The sequence below is a fragment of the Myotis yumanensis genome, unplaced genomic scaffold (assembly GCF_028538775.1).
Source record: "Myotis yumanensis isolate MYYU_CA2020_CCGP unplaced genomic scaffold, mMyoYum1.0.hap1 SCAF_23, whole genome shotgun sequence".
NCBI classification, from domain to species: Eukaryota; Metazoa; Chordata; class Mammalia; order Chiroptera; family Vespertilionidae; genus Myotis; species Myotis yumanensis.
In genome coordinates this window covers 3,321,404-3,344,512 of record NW_027223774.1, presented here as the reverse complement: position 1 = coordinate 3,344,512, position 23,109 = coordinate 3,321,404, and the positions used below count along the sequence as shown (strand labels likewise).

Here is a 23,109-nt window from a genome sequence, read left to right as displayed (position 1 = left end):
TCCATTCCCCATCAGAGCACATGCCCAGGTTGTGGGCTCCACCTCCATTAGGGGGCGTGCAAGAGGCAGCTGATCTATATTTTGCTCTCCCATGGATGTTTCTCTCTCTCCTCTCCCTTCCTCTTTCTACAAAGCCTTAAAAGATCAAATAGAAGAAAGGCAACTCCAAACATAGTGCTTTGCCTTTATTATCCCGAATCCTTGTGAAAAAAACAACACAGACATTTGACATAAAGTGGGCAGGTGACTCGTGCAGAGCTATACACCGGAGAGCGGAGCGCGGTAGCTCCCTTCAAAACGTTGACCCAGTAATTACCATTCAGCCGTCAGGTCTCCGCCAGAGAGACTAGTAAATAACGGGAAAGTTATCTCGGGCCGCAAAGAAAGGGAATTCGCAGTAGGAGGAGCTGGCCGCTCTGGCAGCCTTGCAGTCGATGCTCAGCTTGGGGTTGCTGTCCCTCACTTCCTTCAGCAGCTTCTGGGTCTGGGCGCTGGACTCGTCCGTCCTCAGCCGGAGCCTCTTCAAAGGGCTGGATCTCTGCTTCAGGGCCTCGAAGAGCACGGTGATCCCGCTCTGCCCCAAGGAGTTCTGGCCCAGGTCCAGGACCTCCAGCCTCTGGTTGCTGGCCAGGGCAGAGGCCAGGTCCTGCCAGCAGAAAGATGGGAGGGAGCAGCCACAGAGCCTGTTGAGGAAGGAAAATGGGGGCCGATCAATCTCAGAACAAGTCCTCATTGGGACCCTACCGGGAGCCAGCCACATTCCTTTGGAAGAAATTGGGGGCATTGTTTTCTTCATGGAGCTTGTTTTAGGGACATCGGCCATCAGGACATGCTGGTTTTTATCTTTATTGTTGAGAGTATTACAGAGGTCGCCTTCCCCGCCCCACCCCCTTACTCCTCTCCACCCGGTTCCTGCCTTGAAGACCATATGAACAAGTTGTTGGGATAAGTCAGCCAGAGAGAAGGATTAGGTGGGTTGATGGTGGTCAGTGAATTTTGTTGTTAATACTCCCCCGGGGGATATTTTTTCCGTTTATTTTTAGAGAGTGGAAGGAAGGAAGGGGAAGAGAGAGAGAGGTATATGAGAGTGACAGTGTGTGAGAGTGACGTTGGTCGATTACCTCCCACACACACCTGACCGTGGCCAGGATTGAACCTGCAGCCCAAGTACATGGCCTTGACCAGGAATCGAACCCACAACCCTTTAGTCCATAGGCCAACGTCCTAACCACTGAGCAACACCAACCAGGGCAGTCAGTGAGTTCTTCCTTGGGAAGATACAAGAAAAAAAACTAAAGGACAATGTAGCTGAGATACTAAGCTGCCCCGCATAACTAACAAGAAGCGGTATAGGTATCCTTGAAACCCATCTGCACCTACATCCACTCCTCTGGCCTCCTGAGTGCCTTTGTAACCACCCACTGACCTGCATTCACTTTCTGTCGGCATTTGCGCCCAACACTGGGCCAGGAGTGCTTCTATCACAGTCTCTCTCTCTCCCCCCCAAACCATCTCCGAGGGGTTAACTGGTTCCAAAACACCTCGAACAGGCACAGAAGGACCTACCCCAGGCATCTGAGGTTGCAACTCGGCTTCTTCAACGCCTCGCAGAGAAACCACAACCCAGTCGCTATGGGGTTGAGACTCAGGTCCAAGAGGGTCAGGCAGGAATCTCCTTGGAGAAAGTCAGAGATGTGCTTGCAGCCGCGTCTTGTTATGCTGCACTGGCACAACCTACAGAAAAGACAGTCAGAAGAGGGGTCTTCTGCCTGGAGCCATATACTTCCGGTTAGGTTTGTGCATAACAGACAAATGGAGTGATGGTTACGTTATTTCTACCTGCCTGTGGGGTAGAGGGTGAAACTGACCTTTGCCTGTTTCCTTTTATTTATTTTTTGAATACATTTTTATTGACTTCAGGGAGGACAGGAGAGGGAGAGAGAGAACCATCAATGATGAGAGAGAATCATTGATCAGCTGCCTCCTGCATGCCTCAGACTGGGGATGGAGCCTGCAACCCAAGCATGTGCCTTGACCACAAGTTGAACCAGGACCTCCTGGTTCATAGGTCCATGCTTAACCACTGAACCACACCAGCCAGACTGCCTCCTTTTATTATAGATTAGAGGCCCAGTGTACAAATTTGTGCATGGGTGGGATTCCTTGGCTTGGCTGGCAAACAGGGCCAATCGGGGCCGATGGGGGCGGGGGGGAAGAGGGACAGCGGGAGGTTGATCAGCCACAGGAGGTTGGCTGTGGGAACACACCGACCACCACGGGGCAGCTCCTGCATTGAGCATCTGCCCCCTGGTGGTCATTGTGCATTATAACAACCAGTCATCTGGTTATCTGGTCGACCAGTTGTAATGGTTGCTTAGGCTTTATATATAGAGATAAACACACGCATACCTCCTAAGACATGGGTGTTTCTAGAATAGCAGCATATTATAGGTCAAGAGCTTGGGCTCTGGGTACAGACAAACCTGAGACTGAATCCGAGTTCTAGTTCATTTTCTTTTTCTTAATGTTTCTATTACAGTTCACATTCAATCATTCATATGTGGAATCTAATGAACAAAATGAACTAACAAGCCCTAGCCAGTTTGGCTCAATGAATAGAGCATTGGCCTGCGGACCGAAGGGTCCCAGGTTTGATTCCAGTCAAGGGCACATACCCAGGTTGCAGGCTCCTCCCCGTCCAGGCCCTGGTCGGGGTTCATGCAGGAGGCAACCATCGATGTGTTTCTCTCACATCGATGTTTCTCTCTGTCTTTCCTTCTCTCTTCTACTCTAATAATCAATGGGAAAATATCTTCAGTGAGGATTCCAAAACATGAACTAACAAACAAAAGAGACAGAATCATAGACAGAGGGTAGGCTGGCAGCCGTTGGGGACAGGAGCGCTGGGTAGAGTGGGTGGAGGGATTGAGGAAAAAAGAGAAAAACTCATGGACATGGACAACAGTGTGGCGATTGCTGGTGGAAGAGGGTCTAGGTGGGATAAATGGTGATGGATGGAGACTTGACTTGGGGTGGTGAACACACAATACAGTGTACCGATGATGAGTTGTAGAACTGTGCACCTGAAACCTGTGTGATTTTGTTAACCAGTGTCACCCCAATAAATTCAATAAAAAGGAAAAATTTTAAATTAAAACATAAAAATAGGGCTGTCTATTAACAGTATATACAATTTTTGTCCTTCTAACGAATACTATTTGGGAGAGATATGATTTTTCTTTCATTTTCTCTGTCTGCTACTATAAGCTGAGCACTTGGGTTTTTTCCATTTTAGACTTAAATGACTCGGGCACGTCTGGATTAAGGTCTGTTGTTTTCTGTCTTTTTACCTTTTAAATGTTATTTTTCCACTACAGTTGACATACAACATCATGTTGGTTTCAGGTGTGCAGCATAGTGGTTAAGGTATTTATATACCTTACGAAGTGACCTTCCTGGGAAGTCTAGTACCCACCTGGCACCATCCATAGTTATTGCAATATTATTGGCCGTATTCCCTATGCTGAACTTTCATCCCTGTGATATACCCTAGACTGAGACATCAGGTGTTTCCAGGGCCACACTAGAAGCCATTGAGATGACTGGCAGCCAGTTTAGGAGAGCAACAGCCCCAGAGAAATCAAAACCAGATAGAACTTCTGAGCAGAAATAGGGCTCCAACTCGACACAGTCTCTGGAATGTTGCCCTCCCTGTGATGAAAACGGGCACAGGTGGTTCCTGTTGGGCTTGTTCCCAGGTAACAAGGTCAGCGAACCACAGCCCATGGGCCAATCCAGCCCACCACCTGTTGTTTTTTTGTTTGTTTTTCCACTTAGGATGATGTTGGTTCTCAATACCATACAGATTTCAAGTGTACAACTCAACAAAACCTCCTCTGCACACTGCATCATACAACCATCACCCAAAGCAAAGTCTCTCTCCGTCCCCATTCCCTTTGCCCACCTCCACCTACCCACCTGGCTTGTCAATAACGTTTTATTGGAACATGGCCACACTCATTCCTGCACGTGGTTACGCGACAGTGGCAGAGTTGACTAACTGGAATGGAGACCCTATGGCCCACAACGCCTCACATGTTTACAATATGGCTCTTTGCAGAAAAATAAAATTCCAACCCATACCCTGTAACTCAATCCATTCCCAATTGCAGGAAGAAGTAAGTCATACGAACTCGAAGAACACACAAAAGGGTCAGAGCTGAGAACCTAGCTCCTATCCCAAATTCTCAGCATGGGGAGAAGCCAAAAGATCCACTCAGCCCTGAAAGGCAGGCAAATATTAACATCTGTTTCTACCGAAGCTTTCCTTAATTTGCAGCAGGGTCTTGCCCGTTGCTTCAAATAGAGTTATTAAGTGGTGTTATGTGTGTCCTACATGTCCTACACACACACACACACACACACACACACACACACACACAGGGAGCCAGTGGGGACTTACACCAGGGTCTGTAGCTGACATTCTGGGTAACTCAAACCCTCGCTCAACAGTCTCACCCCACCGTCTCCAAGGTTGTTCTTGGCCAAGCACAGGTGTGTCAGCCTCTGGTTGACAATCAAAGTGGAGGCGAGCTCCTTGCAACAGACTTCCGTCAGGTGACAGTTTTCCAACCTGCAAAAGCAACCACACCCATGGTCAGGCGGTGAGAACATTGCCAAAGTGCAACCTTCTCCAGGGAGAGCTCTTCTGGTTCACTCCCCCCACCCTCTGTCTCTCTCTTGAGCCATGACGGACCAGAAAGGAGAGAAAGGGCAAGCAAAAATGTAGGATTCATCCGCCTGGGACCAGAAACGGAAACGAAGTATCACCTCACACCTGCCAGAATGGCAACCATCAATAAACCAGGTGTTGCCTACATCAGTAGGTTGTCCAGGAAATAGGGGTGTTCCCGTCGCTCTCCTCTCTGTGGTCCCAGATCCAAACACAAAGGTGCCCCGTGGGAGAAGAGGAGACACTTACGACAACCACTGTAGGAAGCAATTTGGGTGCCTCAGACTCCCACACAGCAACTTGACCCCCTCATCCCCGAGCTCACTGGCTGTGAGGTCCAGAGATTGCAGGGACTGGTTGACTTTGAGGGCCAAGGAGAAGTCGTTCAAATGTTGAGTGAAATCAGAACAAGACCCCAACCTGTGGGATACATGGGGGAAAGTCATTCTCCTGGGAGGACAGAGACCCTACAGGCTTATGCTGCCCCCAAAGACTGTATCCTGAATGTTCATCTCATTCTACTTCAATATGTAGCCAACCCTGGCCTGAAGGATTGGAGAGAGTTGATCTCGTTGGCTTTTCTTCAAATATCCCCATGACCATTCAATCAATGTCCAGTCTCATCTCCAACCTGTAATACAATTCTGTGTGAAGTTTCACCAACATGACCTTTTATTTTTTCGCATCTCATTTTTTTTTAATATGATCATCACATTCTCTGCCCGAGTCTGTCCTATTCTCACTTGGTTCTAGATAGATGATTCTATATATTGCTCAGTTGGTGGGAGCTTCATCCTGTACACCAGAAAGGTTATGGGTTCAATTCCCAGTCAGGGTACATACCTAGGTTTCAGGTTTGATTCCCTGGCCAGAGGCATATGGGAGGCAACTGATTGATGTCATGTGAGAGAAACATCTTTCTCCCCCTTCCTCTCTCTCTTAGATCAATAAAAACATATCCTCATGTGAGGATTTTTTAAAAAATAAAATTTTTAAAAAGGATTCTATAGGAGGGAAAAGAAGTTGATGCCTGATACTCAAAAAAGTTCACAAGTTCTTAGGGAATATGCAAATTAAAACAAGGAGTTACAATTTGACCTTAGGCAGCCAGGTCCAAAACTCTGTCCAGGTGTTGAGTTTAGGAGTTGCAAGGATGAGAATTGGGAATTCCCCTCTGTGCATTGGGAGGACATTGAGGGAATCCATGAATCCGTTCTACTGGGCTCTGAAACCCGGCTACTCCTACAGACACAGATCAGAGAATGGAACTCCAGGACAATCGTATGGTCCGATTGACTATGTGCAAAATCTTTGCAAGTTAATAATGAGATATCACCTCGCACCTGTCAGAATGGCTGCCATCAATAAATCCACAAACCACAAACCTGTCAGAATGGCTGCCATCAATAAATCCACAAACCACAAACGCTGTAGTGGAGAAAAGGACACCCTAGTGCACTGTGGGTAGGAATAAGGACTGGTGCCGCCATTAGGGAAAACAGTATGGAGTTTCCTCAAAACATTAAAAATGGAACTTCCGCCCTGACCAGTGTGGTCTGCAGACTGAAAGGTCCCAGGTTTGATTCCAGTCAAGGGCATGTACCTTGGTTTTGGGCACATCTCCAGTAGGAGGTGTGTAGGAGGCAGCTGATCAATGTTTCTAACTCTCTATCCCTCTCCCTTCCTCTCTGTAAAAACAAAAACCAATACAATATTTTTTTTTTTTTAAAAATGGAACCGCCGAAACCGGTTTGGCTCAGTGGATAGAGCATCGGCCTGCGGACTGAAGGGTCCTGGGTTCGATTCCGGTCAAGGGCATGTACCTGGGTTGCAAGCACATCCCCAGTGGGAGATGTGCAGGAAGCAGCTGATCGACGTTTCTCTCTCATCGATGTTTCTAACTCTCTATCTCTCCCCCTTCCTCTCTGTAAAAAAATCAATAAAATTTATTTTTTTAAAAAAAACGGAACTGCCGAGTGACCCGAGAATCCCACTTCTGGGAATGTATCCTAAGAATCCCAAAACACCAACTCGAAAGAATGTATGCACCCCTATGTTCATAGCAGAATCATTTACAATAGCTAAGGTCTGGAAACAGCCCCAGTGCCCATCAATAGAGGAGTGGGTAAAAAAGTTGTGGGACATTTATGCAATGGGATATTTTGCAGCCGTAAATAAAGGAAGAAACTCTTACCTTTTGCGACAGCATGGATGGACCTGGAGAGCATTATGCTAAGTGAAATGAGCCAGTGAGAGAAAGACAAATATCATATGATCTCTTATATGTGGAATATGATGAACAAAATAAACTAATGAACAAGATAGAACCAGAGGCGCGGATGCATGGAATAGACGGACAGATCACCAGAGGGGACCGAATGAGAGAAGCTGAAGAGATTAAGACAAAAAACATATGCATAACCCATAGATACAGACCACAGTGTGGTCATGGCCAGAGAGAAAGGGGGCCGGGCCTGGGTGGATATGGGCAAAGGGGGAAAAAGAATAGGGGACACCTGTAATAGTGTCAACAATATAAATAAGAAAAAAACGGTGCCCTAAAGCTGGGTGACGACAATCAGAACAATGTTATGGGTCTTCACTGACAAAGGGGGACTCTCTGGAAAGAGTGAGCCACCAGGAACCAGGAGCCTGGATGCTTCTCTAGGGTGTTACAAAGTGGGCAGGGCAGGGGCTGCTCTGGGTCACGGCAGAAAGGCAGCAAGCCGCCTGGAGTACCACGTCCCTACGCTAGAGGAAGCCACAAAAGTCTGCGTGTTTCCTTTGCTTTGCAGGCTCATTATTCGATGCACTATACAGGCTGGAGAGAGTGCAGAGGCTGAAACCCCACCCCCGTGTGGTGTGGTAACCAATCAGAGTGGTGCTCTGTTCCTGTTGCTCACCCAGCTCACAGCACAGCGCACAGCACACAGCCAGCCAGCGCACAGCACAGCGCACAGCAGTGAGAGTGACATGAGAAAGATCTGAGATACCTCAGGCCGCACCATGCGCAACAGGCCGCGCTATGCACCTGGGATACTGCAGGCCATGCCATGTACCTGAGATACTGCAGGTTGCACCTCCGGTGCTTTAGGGCCTCGCACAGCAGCAGCAGCAGCATGTTGTCACAGTGGATGCTGCCTTCCAGGATCAGGTGCGTCAGGGTCTTCTTACCAACCAAAGCCAGACAGAAGTCCCGATAGGCATGGACCGGGGAGACGTTTTTAATCCTGGGAAACAGAAGGGAGGGGGTCCCAGGTTCGATTGCGGTCAAGGGCACGTACCTTGGTTGCAGGCTCCTACCCAGCCCAGGCCCTGGTTGGGGTGCATGCAGGAGGCAACCCATCAATGTGTTTCTCTCACATCGATGTTTCTTTCTGTCTTTCCCTCTCTCTTCCACTCTCCCTAAAAATCAATGGGAGTCCTGACCGGCTTGGTTCAGTGGCTAGAGCATCGGCCAGCGGACTCAAAGGTCCCAGGTTCGATTCCGGTCAAGGGCATGTACCTTGGTTGCGGGCACATCCCCAGTAGGGGGTGTGCAGGAGGCAGCTGATCGATGTTTCTCTCTCATCAATGTTTCTAACTCTCTATCCCTCTCCCTTCGTCTCTGTAAAAAAAAAAAAAAAAATCAATGGGAAAATATCCTCAGGTGAGGATTAAACAAACATTCTCACACACTCTCACACCAGGATGGCCATTGCAAGGTGAGCTTGGCTTCTACTTACACCACCTTCTGGAGGTTACAGGTGACGCGGGTTATCTGCTCACACAGAATCCTCACCGAGGAGTGACTCAGGAAGCTCTGACTCACTTCCAGAAACGTCAGGTTCTCGTTGGAGCTCAGCACAGAGCAGAGCTCCGTCCAGCGACAAAGAGCATGATGGTCTTGCTGGGACCTAGCAGAACGTGATGGAGAACAGCACCTATTAACAGCACATCCCTGGCCGGGTAGCTCAGTTGGTTAGAGCATCGTCCGAATACACCAAGGTTGCAGGCTCCATCCCCTTTCAGGCAAGAGGGTGGAGGAAGGATGTGAGGGAGAAATAGGGGGCATCTGTAATTACATCAACCAATAAAAATTTAACTTTAGCCCTGGCCGGTTTGGCTTAGTGGATGGAGCGTCGGCCTTCGGACTGAAGGGTCCCAGGTTCAATTCCAGTCAAGGGCACATGTCTGGGTTGGAGGCTCGGTCCTCAGTGGGGGGCGAGCAGGGGACAGCCAGTGGATGGTTCTCTCTCTCTCTCTCTCTCTCTCTCTCTCTCTCTCTCTTTCCTTCTCTCTGAAATCAATAAAATATACATATTTAAAAATATTAAACTTTAAAGAAAGAAACAAATCCAGCCAGCGTGGCTCAGTGGTTGAGCATCAATACATTAACCAAGAGGTCCTGGTCAAGGGCACATACCCGGATTGTGGGCTCAATCCCTAGGGTGGGGGATGCAGGAGGCAGCCGATCAGTGATTCTCTATCATAGATGTTTCTATCTCTCTCTCCCTCTCCCTTCCTCTCTGAAATCAATAAAAATATTTTTAAAAAAAACAAAACATGAGTGGAATAGGAAAGGCGAGTCCTTACCGCTCCGCCCACGTGCCTGGCTCTGAGGCCCCGTCATTCTCCAGGAAGATCCCCTTCTCCACCTGCAGCCAGAGCCTGCGCAGGGCCTGGCCGTGCCTGAGGCAGAAGGACGCGTGCACGAGGTCCCTCTCACTCTGCAGGTGCAGGGCCAGCTCCGTGATGGGCGCCAGGGCCTCCCTCACCAGCGCCTCCTCCTGAGACTCATAGAGGCAGCACATCAGCTCCCGGGTGTCCGCTCTGGAGGGGAAGGACCAGTCCCTGCTGCGCGTCACTCTCAGCAGCTCCTGCCTGACGTCCAGGGACACGCGGCAGCCGAAGGTGGCCTCCAGCTCCCGGGCCCTCTCCTGGTTGGCGAGGCCGAACAGGAAGTAGCCCACGCGGGTCAGGCTGGGGTTGCGCAGCCGCTCCTCCTTGGACAGCAGCGCGCGCACGTTCCCGATGTCCGGCGCCCAGCCGCCCGCGTCCCCCGGCTCCGTGCCGTCCAGCAGGTAGAACAGGGCGGCCAGGAACTGCTGGACGCTGAGGTGCAGGAAGGCGTAGCAGCCCTCGCAGTCCGCGTCCGCCTGCAGGACCTTGCCGTCCAGGAAAGGGCGCAGGTAGGACTCGCTGAGCCCCAGCTGCCCGAGGTCTTCGCCATCGAACAGGGACGTCTGAGCCCAGATGCCCCGGGCGGCCAGGAGGCTCAGAGCCTGGAGCGCAGTGGGGAGGTGCGGGGCGGGGCCGCTGCCAGTGGCCGCTGGGGAGCACTGGTTGCACAGGAAGCGCAGGAACAGCAAAGTGGGGGTCCGGCAGGTGGGGGCCGGGTCCTCCCCCTTCTCCAGCTGCCCCTTCAGACACGTGCACACGACCCAGCACACGGCGGGCGCCGCGCCCATGTGGAACAGCGCCGGGCTGCCCTTCATGCCCTCGAAGGCGCGCAGGGCCTGGTCCTGCTGCTCAAAGTGCTTCAGGAAGTAGCCCCTGCGGTTCGCCTCCAGGAAGCCCTCCACCTCGATGAACAGCGGCTGGTCCACCAGGAGCCGCAGCTCCACCAGGGCCTCTGGGCGCGTGGTGACCAGCAGCGTAGCCTTGGGCAGCAGCTTTCTCTTCAGCAAACTGCCCAGCAGGACGGGCACGGGCTTCGGCTTCTCCCAGTCGCCACAGATGTCATGGATGAGGGACCCCGAGGGCACTCTGAGCTCGTCGAAGCCGTCGATGACCACCAGGATCTTCTGCCCCTGGGCCAGGACCTGGGGGCCGGCCTCCTGCGCGTCTGGACACTTCTTAGCCAGGAGCTCCGCGAAAGTGCAGGGGCCCTGGCGGCCCAGCTCCTTGCAGCTGAGGTAGAAGGCGGAGTGGAATGTCCCCGGGAGGTGGTCCTGTGCCCAGTCCAGCATCCACTTCTTGGCCAGCGTGGTTTTCCCCACGCCCGCCGCGCCCTGCAGCACCACCGTCAGCAGCCTGCGCTGGGAGGAGGTTTTGGAACTGGAGAGCCATGTGAACTTCTGGCTGCCCCCGATGATTTTGTAGTGCAAGTCATCACCGACCGCATCCCAACATGTGTGCTTCCAGATAGAGCAGAATTTCTCCATCGTATGGCTCGGGCTCTCTCCTTTTCACCTGGAATGAGGGGCAATGGGGGAAAGTTGGCACGCCAGTCACTCTACTTAACCAGAACATACACTTTGTAAAGGACCAGAAATGAGGAATACCAGGAAGGAATAAAGTGTCTCGTACTGTACCAAACATTGAACGTATAAGACAGTCTCTTAAGACAGTATTTACCTACCTGGCTTCAGATAGATAGATGATAGATAGATAGATAGATAGATGATTTCAGAGAGGAAGGGAGAGAGAGAGAGAAACATAAATGATGAGAGAGAATCATGGATCAACTCCCTCCTGCACGCCCCACACTGGGGATTGAGCCCGCAACCAGGGCATGTGTCCTGACCGGGAATTGAACCTGCAACCTTTCGGTGTCCAGGATGATGTTCAACCAACTGAGCCACTCAGCCAGCGCCATCATCCTCTGTCTCTTTTTAAACTATCATTGGTATACACTCTCACATCGGTTCTGTTTCAAGGAGCAACATATCCATTCCACATTTATATACCTTCACTGGGATTCCCCCAGGTGAAGGGATTGAGAAGTATAGATTGGGAGTTACAGAATAGTCACGGGGAAAAAATAAAATAAAATAATATTGAATGTAAAAAAAAAGAATAGTCATGGGGATGTAAAGTACAGCACAGGGAATATAGTCAATAATATTGTAATAACCATGGATGGGGCCAGGTGGGGACTGGAAATATCAGGGGGAAGGAACACTGTAAAGCACATGATTGCCAGTGGTTCTCAACCTTCCTAATGCCGCGACCCTTTAATACAGTTCCTCATGTTGTGGTGACCCCAACTGTAAAATTATTTTCGTTGCTACTTCATAACTGTAATTTTGCTACTGTTATGAATCGTAATGTAAATATCTGATATGCTATGTGTTTTCCAATGGCCGTGACCCACAGGTTGAGAACCGCTGGAGCCACTGTCCTGTACACATGAAACTAATACATCATGTTGGGTGCAAACTTTCATTTAAAAAGAGCAACAAAAACGAAACTGAATAACACACTATGCCACATACACACAGGAAGCCACCGCTTGCCAATACTATCATGAGAGTGCACCAAGGAACACGGAAGGCTGATGGACCTTGAGCATTAGCAGGGCTGACGCTGAGCGCCGATTGTTCGTGCTGAGATAGTGGTGGCTCGAAGCAGTTTCCTGACCTGATAGCCTCCAAGTAAATGTTTACTGAGCCTTACTGATCTTTACTGACCTTAGAGATGGTCTGTCTGCTACCTGTTTGCCGTGCTTTACTGAGGGCAAGATGTGTATCTAAAACTGAACAAAAAGCAGATAAGCCCAGGTCTCAGTCTGCCTCTTCAAGAAAGAGGCTCCACCTGGCCCCCACCCCTTAATTCATATTTGTGTCTAGTATTTTCATTTGTGCGTCGGCCCCTCCTTCAGATCCTGATCCCAGCCGTGCAGGTCATGGCACATACAGATGCTGCATCATGGGATTGTACATTTGTAACCAATGTGATTTTATTAACTGATGTCACCCCAATAGATTTAATATTTTAAAAATCAAAGAAATTTAATTTAAAAAGAACAAATTTGCCCAGCCAGTATGGCTCATGGTTGAGAATTGACCCATCTACCAAGAGGATGCCAAGTCAGGGCACATGCCTGAGTTGTGGGCTTCATCGCCTAGTGGGGGCACCATGCTGGAGGCAGCCAATCGATGTTGGTATTTTTCTCTCATCAATGCTTCTCTCTCTCTCTAAAATCTAAAATCTTTAAAAAAGAACATATTTGCCAAGGATACATCTGATAAGGGGTTAATTTCCAACACACAACTCCTACAACTCAACAAAAGGAAGACACACAATCCAATTTAAACATGGGCAAAGGACCTAAATAGACACTTCTCCAAAGAGTACATACTAGTATAAATGGCCAAAAGTCATGAAAAAAATGCTCAATGTCACTAATCATCAGAGAGATGCAAATTAAAACTACAGTGAGGTATCACCTCACACCTGTCAGGATGGCTACCATCAATAAATCAAAAAACAGCAAGTGCTGGTGAGGATGTGGAGAAAAGGGAACCCTAGTTCACTGCTGGTGGGAATGCAAACTAGTGCATCCACTGCAGAAAACAATATGGAGTTTCCTCAAAAAATTAAAAATGGAACTGCCATTTGACCCAGTGATCCCACTTCTAGGAATATACCCTAAGAATCCCAAAACACCAACTAAAGAGAATAAATGCATCCCTATGTTCATAGCAGCCTTATTTATAATCGCTAAGATCTGGAAACAGCCCAAGCACCCATCAGTAGATGAGTGGATTAAAAAGCTGTGGTACATTTACACAATGAAATACTATGCAGCTGTAAAGAAGGATCTATTACCCTTTGAGACAACATGGAGGGACCTGAGGATTAATATGCTAAGCAAAATAAGCCAATCAGAGAAAGACAAATATCACATGCTCTCACTTATAGGTGGAATCTAATGAACAAAATAGAACCAGAGGCATGGAAACATGGAAAAGACTGATGAATCTCAGAGGGAAGAGGGAGTGGATGGACAGGAAGAGATTAACCAAAGAATTTATATGCATATATGCATAACCCATAGACACAGACAATAGTGTCATGAAGGATGGGGTGGGGAGGGAGCTTAATGGGGGGGAGCAGTAGAAGGAAAAAGGAGACATCTGTAATACTCTCAACAATTTTTTTTAAAAAGAACCTCTGCTCTCCATCACTGATACACAGCCCCAACCAATTAAATAAAAACAAATTAAAATCTTTATATCCTCAGGCATTAAACGGGCAATAGTAGGGATGTGCCACAAGATGAAATGCAACTGTTTAGCAAAAACAGAGGGAAAATTACATCCAATCAGAAGATGTGGGGGGCGGGAGGGAAAGAAGATAGATCATGCAAAATGTTTCAAAACACAATAGATAGAAAGAACTCTTGATTGGTCTCTCTCTCTCTCTCTTTCTCTCTCCCCTCCCTCTTCCTTCCTCTCTCTCTAAAAATCAAAAAAATTGTATTTAATATATTTATATTAAATATATTTAATATAAAAATGCTCATGCTAAAATATAAAGTCAAAACAGAACAAAAACCATCAAGTCACACACTCAGCAAGACCTCCATCTCCTCAGATGGAAAAGTCATGGAAACAGGGGCAACCCCGGAATCCAGAGACCATGCTTGAGTGTCCACATCATGGATGAGTTTGTCTTGACAGTGTCCTTTTTCAATGCTGTCTTGGACCAGCATGCATTTGGTTTTGTGAGGAAGAAACTTAAAAGGGAGCCTGGGAGAGCGTTATGCTGAGTGAAATAAGCCAGGCAGAGAAAGACAAATGTCACATGATCTCACTTATAGTTGGAGTCTAATGAACAAAATAGAACCAGAGGCATGGATGCATGGAACAGACTGACAGATCTCAGAGGAGGAGGATGGGGGTGGCAAGAGATTAAACTAAGAATTTATATACACATATGCATAACCCAGGGACACAGAAAATAGGGTGGGGAAGGCCTGGGGTGTGGCAATGGGGGGAATGGGGAACATCTGCATTCGTGTCAACAATTAAAAATGTTAAATAAGCCCTGACCGGTTTGGCTCAATGGATAGAGTGTCGGCCTGCAGACTCAAGGGTCCCAGGTTCGATTCTGGTCAAGGGCATGTACCTTGGTTGCGGGCACATACCCAGTAGGGAGTGTGCAGGAGGCAGCTGATCGATGTTTCTATGTTTCTAACTCTCTATCCCCCTCCTTTCCTCTCTGTAAAAAAAAATCAATAATATATACATATATATATATATATATATATATATATATATATATTTAAAAGGTTAAATAAAATAAAAAAACACTAAGCAACCAACAGGAGTAAATTACTTTTTAGCAAACTCCACATTTTTTTCAGGTTTCACTGGTTTTTCCAGTAAAGCCCTTTTCCGTTCCAGGAGCCAATCCACGTTGCATTTAGTCAAATTGGTATTTCCACCAGCCTCCATGTCCTCCTGTAACAACTTATCTGTTATAACTGTAAACCTATAGTTCTGCACTAATAAAATATGTATTTTTACGTAATGAAAAAAGTGGGGGGAACACAGCACGTCTGCCACATTTTTCCGGTTCCGACTAAAGGAAGTGATTTCGGGAAGGTGGTGGGTTAGGTTAGACGCCAGAGTGAGTGGGCCGGGACACACGGGTGCAGCGAGGACTTGGAGGCGAGAACAGCTGCTCATAGAAACCCCATTGTGGGAGTGAGAAACCAGGTCTGGCTGTGAGAGCCCACGGTGGGAGGGAAAGGGTGGGGTTCCTTGACAAGCAGACCAACCTGAGGGGAGAATGAGGTCTGGTGGAATTTATTTAGTTAATCCTCACCTGAGAATATTTTTTCCATTGATTTCTAGACAGTGGAAGGGAAAGGGAGGGGGGAGAGAAAGAGAAAGAGAGAGAGAGAGAGAGAGAGAGAGAGAGATCTATTAGTTGCCTCCCACCCATATGTGCCCTGACTGGGGTTGGGATGGAACCTTCAACCAAGGTATGTGCCCTTGACCAGAATCGAACCCTTGTATGAGCCAGCTGGCGCTCTAACCACTTAGAAACACCACCCAGGGCTGGTCTGATGGAATTTTTTATGATACAATGAGGAGGGGAAAGGCTTGCACCTACAGAACGCACACACAGAAAAGCAGTATGAAGCAGGCGGGAAGGTAATCAGAAAGTCACCCTCTGGGTCTATGGAGATCTCTGCTAACTGACTCATAACTTGGTCCTACATGACTCAAAGGAAACCGGCCAGGATGGAAATTAACACCAACTGCCTGGCCAGCATGGCTTAGCTGTTGTGTGTGGACCTATGAACCAGGAGGTCATGGTTCCATTCCTGGGTTGCGGGCTAGATCCCCAGTGTGGGGCATGCAGGAGGCAGCCAATTGATGATTCTCATCATGCATGTTTCTCTCTCTCTCCTTCTCCGTTCCTCTCTGAAATCAGTAAAAAATATATTTTTAAAAAACAAAACATCAACTGAGATCTGCTCACCTTCTAGGAAGGGAGCCCAGGGCAGCAAAACCACACTAGCTATCAGAGCCACGTGGTGCAAGGAGGTGTGAGCCCTGGGGACTCACAGGGGGTGGGGCTTAGCTCTGTGAGGGAGAAATGGAGGCGGAGGAGGAAGCAAGAAAGGTTTCCTACAAACAGGTAGGGAGTGTGCACGTTTTGGAAGCCCCGTTGACCCTGCTCCCTATGGGTTATAAGTCACTGAAGTCCAGTTTCCACCCACATGCTCTGGGGGTCGGGGGAGGGGCGGTTCATCCAACTGCCCCACGTGGGCAGATAAGACTTGAGAGGGAGCCTAAGAAAACGAGCAACAAGCAGGGAGTGGGTGGTGGAGCCAGGTGACTAGCGTTTCCCTGGGGAAAGGTGTGAGTGAGGAAGGATAAAGGCTGGAGCTGATAACCAGGCAGGAGCTGAGCAGAATGAGCCTGCGAGGCCCTATCCTCCTGAGGAAATAAAAATTAAGGCACCTGGGCCCTGGCCCCATAGCTCAGCTGCTTAGAGAATCTTCCCCATAGGCCAAAGCCCGGGCAGGGCACATACAAGAAGCAGCCAACGGTCCAGCCGGCGCGGCTCAGTGGTTGAGCGTCGACCTATGCACCAGGAGGTCACCGTTGGATTCCCAGTCAGGGCACAGGCCCGGTTGCAGGCTCGATCCCCAGTATGGGACGTGCAGGAGGCAGCCGCTCAATGATTCTCTCTCATCATTGATGTTTGTGTCTCTCCCTTTCCCTTTCTCTCTGAAATCAATAAAAAAAAAAATTTTTTTTAAACAGCAATGAACAAATGTGTAAATAAGTGGAACAAACCAATCTTTCTCTCTCTTCCTCTCTAAAATCAATCTAAAATTTTTTAAATTTAAGATAAAGCCCCACTAAACTGTGCACCTGAAACGAATATAAAATAATATTGAGTATCAACTGTAATAGAAAAATAAGTGAATAAAAGTTGGTCATGCTACACCAAAAATAAAAATAAAAATTTAAATAAAGGCACGAAGGCACCTGCTGGGAAGAAGTGCTGTCCTACAGCCTAGAAGGACAGAATTGTTACAGACGACTTGCGTCATTAGCAACAGTGCCTGAATACTGTCACCATAGGTATTGGGGGAGGAGAGGAGGGAAGGGGAGGGGAGGGGACCATGAATTCCATGACATCACTGTCCCGAAGCCTGCATTTCTGGGATGCTTGTATCCGTCTTTTGGGACCCAGCTCTGATACCTCCCAATCTACAGATGAAAGACTGAAAGCAGCCCCAGTGCCCATCAGTAGGCGAGTAGATGAAAAAGCTGTGGTACATTTACACCGTGGAATGCTATGCAGCTGTGAGAAAGAGAGGATCTCTTACCCTTTGCGGCAGCATGGAGGGACCTGGAGAGTATTATGCTAAGCGAAATAAGCCAGTCAGAGAAAGACAAGCATCACATGATCTCACTTATATAGGGAATCTAATGAACAAAATTAACTGACGGACAAAATAGAACCAGAGGCATGGATACATGGAAAAAGACTAATAGAGAATGGAGATAATCAGGTGTGGAGGGGTAGACTGGATAAAAGAAGGTGACGAGATTAGCTAAAGAACATAGGAGCATAACCCAGAGACACAGAGGACAGTGTGGTGCTGGCCAGAGGAAAAGGGGTGGGGGCTCCATGGAAGTGGGCAATAAGGGTGGGGGGGACATAAGGACATCTGTAATAGAATCAACAATAAAAATAAATACAGACTGAAGCTCAGAGCCATGCCCCACTCGAAGTGACGGGGGATGGGGGGGCAGGACGCCACAAATGGGCAGGAGAGATCTCTTCAGGGCCTCGGAAATATTCTGAAATCAGATTGTGGCAGGGGTTGCCCGACTCCGTACGTCTACTAAAGGTCACGGCCCCCTTAAAACGTTTGGATTTTGCCCTAACCGGTTTGGTTCAGTGGATAGAGCAATCAGCCTGCGGACTGAAAGGTCCCAGGTTCGATTCCGGCCAAGGGCATGTACCTTGGTTGCGGGCACATCCCCAGTAGGAGGTGTGCAAGAGGCAGCTGATCGATGTTTCTCTCCCATCGATGTTTCTAACTCTCTATCCCCTCTCCCTTCCTCTCTGTAAAAAATCAATAAAAATAAAATAAGAATCTAAAACGGGTGGATTTTAGGAGATGAAATTATACCTCAACAGAACACTTAGAAATGACCTTAGAAGGGGGGTGGGAATTGCATATGGAAGCACCTGGAGCTGCCCCCCTCTCAACCCGTTTTCTCATCCTTGTGAAAGAGAGCTCGGCCTGAGGACCTCAAGACATTCCTCTAAAAGTCTCACAGCGACCCTTTAAAGCAAGCAACAAAATAGAACCAGAGGGACTAAACCAGTAACTGCTATTGACTTAAAAGACAGACAGAGAAAGAGGTCAAGCGCTGGTACTCACCTCCTGAGGCGAAGGCTTAGGTCTGGCCTGAGAGTGTCCCACGCAAAGAAACTCCCCAATAAGAGCAGCTCTTCTGCCCGCCCGCACTCCGTGATTGGCCGGGGAGCAGATCTTCCCGCCCACGGTATTGAAATAGCCCCACTGTGGCCGTCAATGAGTGCTTCTCCACCTTGAAAACGAGACTCACATTGAAATGACCTGGGCCCTATTTGGGGTGATCCTAATTGAACTGGTCAGAAGCTCCCCGGGTGATTCCAATGCTCAATCTCACTCCTAGACCATCTAGGGCGGGGTTTTCAACCTCTCCAGGTGGACGATTCTTCGAGGTGGGGGTGAGGGGGGTTGACCTGTCTATGGTAGGGTGTTTATCAGCATCCTGGCCCCCACCCAGGAGGTTTCAATAGCATCTCCAGGTGTGACCAACAAAAAGGTCTCCAAACATTGTCACATGTCGCCAGGAGTTGAGAACCACTGACAGGGTTGCAATGCTGGGTGCTTCCTAGCATTATACCAAGTAGATTGAAATGCATGCACATTCTATGTTCAATAAAATGCATATATTAGGCCCTGGCCAGGTAGCTCAGTTGGGTAGAGTGTCTTCCCAACCAATACACCAAGGTTTTGGGCTCAAACCCCAGTCAGGGCACATATGAGAATCAACGTTTCTCTCTCTCTCTCTCTCTCTCTCTCTCTCTCTCTCTCTCTGTCAAATTAATGAGAATATCCTCAGGTGAGGATTAAAAAGAAAAAGGATGGCATGAGAGTCAGTGCCTCGAGCTGTTGAGGGTCACCTAAGACCATCCTGCATATCAGATATTTACATTATGATTCATAACAGTAGCAACATTACAGTTATGAAGTAGCAACGAAAATAATTTTATGGTTGAGTCACAACATGAGGAACTGTATTTAAAGGGCCAGAAGGTTGAGAACCACTGTGTTAGCTAAGCACAATAACTAGCCAGCTAGCTAAATTAGTAAATCAGCACATACATAAATTAAAGCGTACAATTGTTTCATGACCTACATAGTTTAGGGTTCAGAAAGGCAAAATAATTACATATATATGTATGGGCTCATATGTACCATAAGCCAGTTATTACATTATTTCTTTTAATCATCCTATGATGTCTGTATACTCTTTTTTTTTTTAAGTGGTTGCAGGGCCGAGGGTCTATCCTGCAACCAAAGTATGTGCCCTTGACCGGAATCAAACCCAGGACTCCTCAGTACACAAGGCTGATGCTCTATCCACTGAGCCAAACCAGTCAGGGATATGTATACTCTTTTAAAAATATATATTTTTTATTGATTTCAGTGAGGGAGGGAGAGGGAGAGAAGATAGAAACATCAATGATGAGAATCATTGATCAGCTGCCTCCTGCATGCCCCCTACTGAGGAATGAGCCCACAACCGGGGCATGTGCCCTTGACCGGGAATCGAACCGTGACCTCCTACAACAGCCGCCATAGGTATACTCTGAACACCGCCCCACACATTGACAAGTGAAGAAATTGAGACTGAAATATTGAGTGGCATCCCCCTCAAGTTCACAGAATTCATGGGTGGCAAGGAAAGGAATGGACTTCAACAGACTTCTGTTGCAGTGAGTTTGGGCGTGACAGACAGATCCTGAAATGGTGACTAAATATGAAAAAGAGGAACTACATGGCCAGAACAGAGCACGGGGTGAACTGATAAGAAGCCACAATCAAAAATACTTTAACAGAACGTCCAGTGTCGTTAAAACAGAGCCCAGCCAGGCCGCGGTCTCTGCAAGGGGGCAGGTGAATGAGGTGAAGAGAACAGGACCATCACCTGGAAAGGGAGAAATTCAACCCACCTCAACCTCAAAACCACCTGCTTCAAAATAATCTCCCAGAATTCTGCCATCTGTGACAACGTGGATGAACCTGGAGGACATTATGCTAAGTGAAATAAGAGAAAGACGAATACTGCATGATCTCACCTATAGGTGGAATCTAAAAAACCTGAACTCATAGAGACAAAGAGTAGAATGCTAATTACCAGGGGTTGGGGGAAATGGGAAGATGTAAGTCAAATGATACAAACTTCCCCTTCTAAGATGATGAAGTCCTGAGGATTTAGTAAACAGCATAGTAATTTTATCATTTTAAAAATTTTTATTAAATCTTTTTTAACATATTTTTTATTTCAGAGAGAAAGGGAGAGGGAGGAAGAGATAGATACATCAATAATGGAAAGAGCGGCATTGATTGGCTGCCTCCTACACACCCCCTACTGGGGATGAAGCTCGCAACCCAGGCATGTGCCCTTGACTGCAATCCAACCCAGACCCTTCAGTCCATAGGCCAACGCTCTATCCACTGAGCCAGACCAGCTAGGGTGGCAGCATAGTCATTTTAGTTAACAGCATGATATTATGGATTTGAAAGTTGCTAAGAGATATGAAATGTTCCTACCAACAAAACAAAACAAAAATGGTAATTATGTGAGGTGATGGCAGTGTCAACTAGCATTGTAGTGGCAATCAATCATATCGCAATGTATAAATGTGTCAGATCAACGCATTGTGCACCTTAAACTTACACAATGCAATATGTCAATTATATCCCAATCAATAAAAGTAAAAAGGAATGAGGTGCTGCCCTGACAGGTGTGCTCCATGGTTAGAGCATCGGCCCCAACACTGGGCTTGATTCTCAGGTTTGATTCCTGGTCAAGGGCACGTACCTGGGCTGCAGGTTGGATCCCCACCAAGACCAGTGGGTGTGTCTCTCACATTGGCCTCTCTTTTCTCTCTCTCTCTCTCCCCCCCCCCCCTTCCACTCTCTCTAAAAATCAATGGTAAAAAATATTCTCAAGTGAGGATTAACAAAACAAAAAAAAAGGAATGAGGTGCTAATCCATGCTGCAACACAGATGGAAACATTATGCCAAGATGCAAGAGACCACCTGTTAAGTGGTTCCATTTCTATGAAATTTCCGAGAAAGTCAACCCTGTAGAGACACAGAGCAGATTGCCTGGGGCTGGTGGTAGAAATGGGGTAAACTGTAAAGGGGAATTTGAAATCTTAGTGGAGCTGTGGAAGGTTCTAAAACTGGATTGTGGCAATGATTGCATAAATTGGGAAACAGTACAAGTCATTGAATTATGCACGCACAAAACTCTTTCCAGGAAGTTTTTTCTGAGTGCCTCCTCAGACTCTACTGCTGGTGTGACTGTCATTCTATGTCAGGAATCAGCAGGCTTTCTCTAAAGGCCAAATGCTAAATGGCTGGAACTGGAGAGCATTATGCTAAGTGAAATAAGCCAGTCAGATCGCACTCATTTGTGGAAGATAGAGAACAACATAGACTGATGAACAGGGTCAGATCCAGAGACGGAAAAACAGTGATCAGACTGTCAATCCCAGAGGGAAAGTAGGGGAGGGTGAGGGAAAGGGGAAGAGATCAACCAAAGGACTTGTATGCATGCATATAAGCCAAACCAATGGACACAGACAACAGGGGGATGAGAGCATGAGGGGGGGGGGAGGTTGGGGGTTAATGGGGGGGATGAGGACACATTTGTAATACCTTAACCAATAAAGAAATTAAAGATTAAAAAATACTAAATGATAAGACACTGGGTCTCCATTGCAACTATGCAATTTTGCTATAGTTTCAGAAAGTCCCGACTCCTGGGGGATATCATCGGGTGAGAATTAAAAACTCAATAATCCAACCTTGTGGTCTGTGCTCCTAAAAGCTGAAGCCAAAACAGCTTGAGAGCAAAGAAATGTTAAGGAGTGTGCCTGGAAATGGTTCTTTAACAAAAACAGTCATTGTTGTGTTTAAGGTCTCCATCTGTGGCTCTGGCAGATGGAGATAGATTAGATATAGATTAGATAGATGGGTGGATGGGTGGATGGTTGATGAAGGAATAAAGGATCATGGATAGATGGTGGATAATAAATGGACGGATGGAAGGAAGAATAGACGGATGATGGATGGATGGATGGATGGATGGATGGATGGATGGACAATAGATGAATGAATAGATGGATGGTGGATGGATAGATAGACAGGTGGATGATGGATAGATGCATAGACAGACAGACGGGTAGATAGATAGTAATTAGATGAGCAGATGGATAGATGGACAGATGATGGAAGGAAGGAAGAAAGGAAAGAAGGAAAATAGATGGATGGTTGGATAGATAATAGATGGATGATAAATGAGTGGATGGAAGGATGATAGACATATGGATGATGAATAGATGGATAGACAGATGGGTAGATAGATAGTAGATAGATGGATGGATGGATGGATGGATGGATGGATGGATGGATGGATTGGTTGGTATGGATATTTTTCCCTGGTGTCAGAGACAGGAAACCCTATCTAACTACTTTTGACCTGTCTGCCTCTGAGTAGAGCATTCAATTATCTTCTAAGTTCTGGGAAAAAACCCTTCTTTTCAGCCACAGACAGCTCCAATTACAACCTCTACACCATGTTACCCTATGTTGATGATGGACACACACACACACACACACACACACACACACACACACACATACACAGGCTTTTTCTTTCCTTGCTTATGGTACCAGACTTCAGTAAGTAACTCAAATAAACATGTGGGGGAATCCATCCTTACTTCCCTTTCCTATAAGCCCCAGAATCAACCACTCATTACATCTCTGTTATTTTTTTTTTTTTTATGTTTTGAAGCTTTATTTGCTATTTTTTCTTTTTTTTCTTTTTTTTTTTTT

At 47.3% G+C, this 23,109-nt stretch overlaps 1 protein-coding gene across 1 annotated transcript; it reads right to left on the bottom strand.

Moving 5' to 3' along the window:
- Positions 1 to 346: 346 nt before the first annotated feature.
- LOC139000243 (NACHT, LRR and PYD domains-containing protein 2-like) lies at positions 347 to 10,878 on the bottom strand. The gene is made up of 7 exons (XM_070402499.1): positions 9,308 to 10,878; positions 8,458 to 8,628; positions 7,792 to 7,962; positions 4,982 to 5,152; positions 4,463 to 4,633; positions 1,567 to 1,734; positions 347 to 683 (listed from the first exon to the last, which is right to left on the bottom strand). The coding sequence occupies exons 1-7, from the start codon at positions 10,876 to 10,878 to the stop codon at positions 347 to 349; spliced, it is 2,760 nt and encodes a 919-aa protein (XP_070258600.1).
- Positions 10,879 to 23,109: the final 12,231 nt, after the last annotated feature.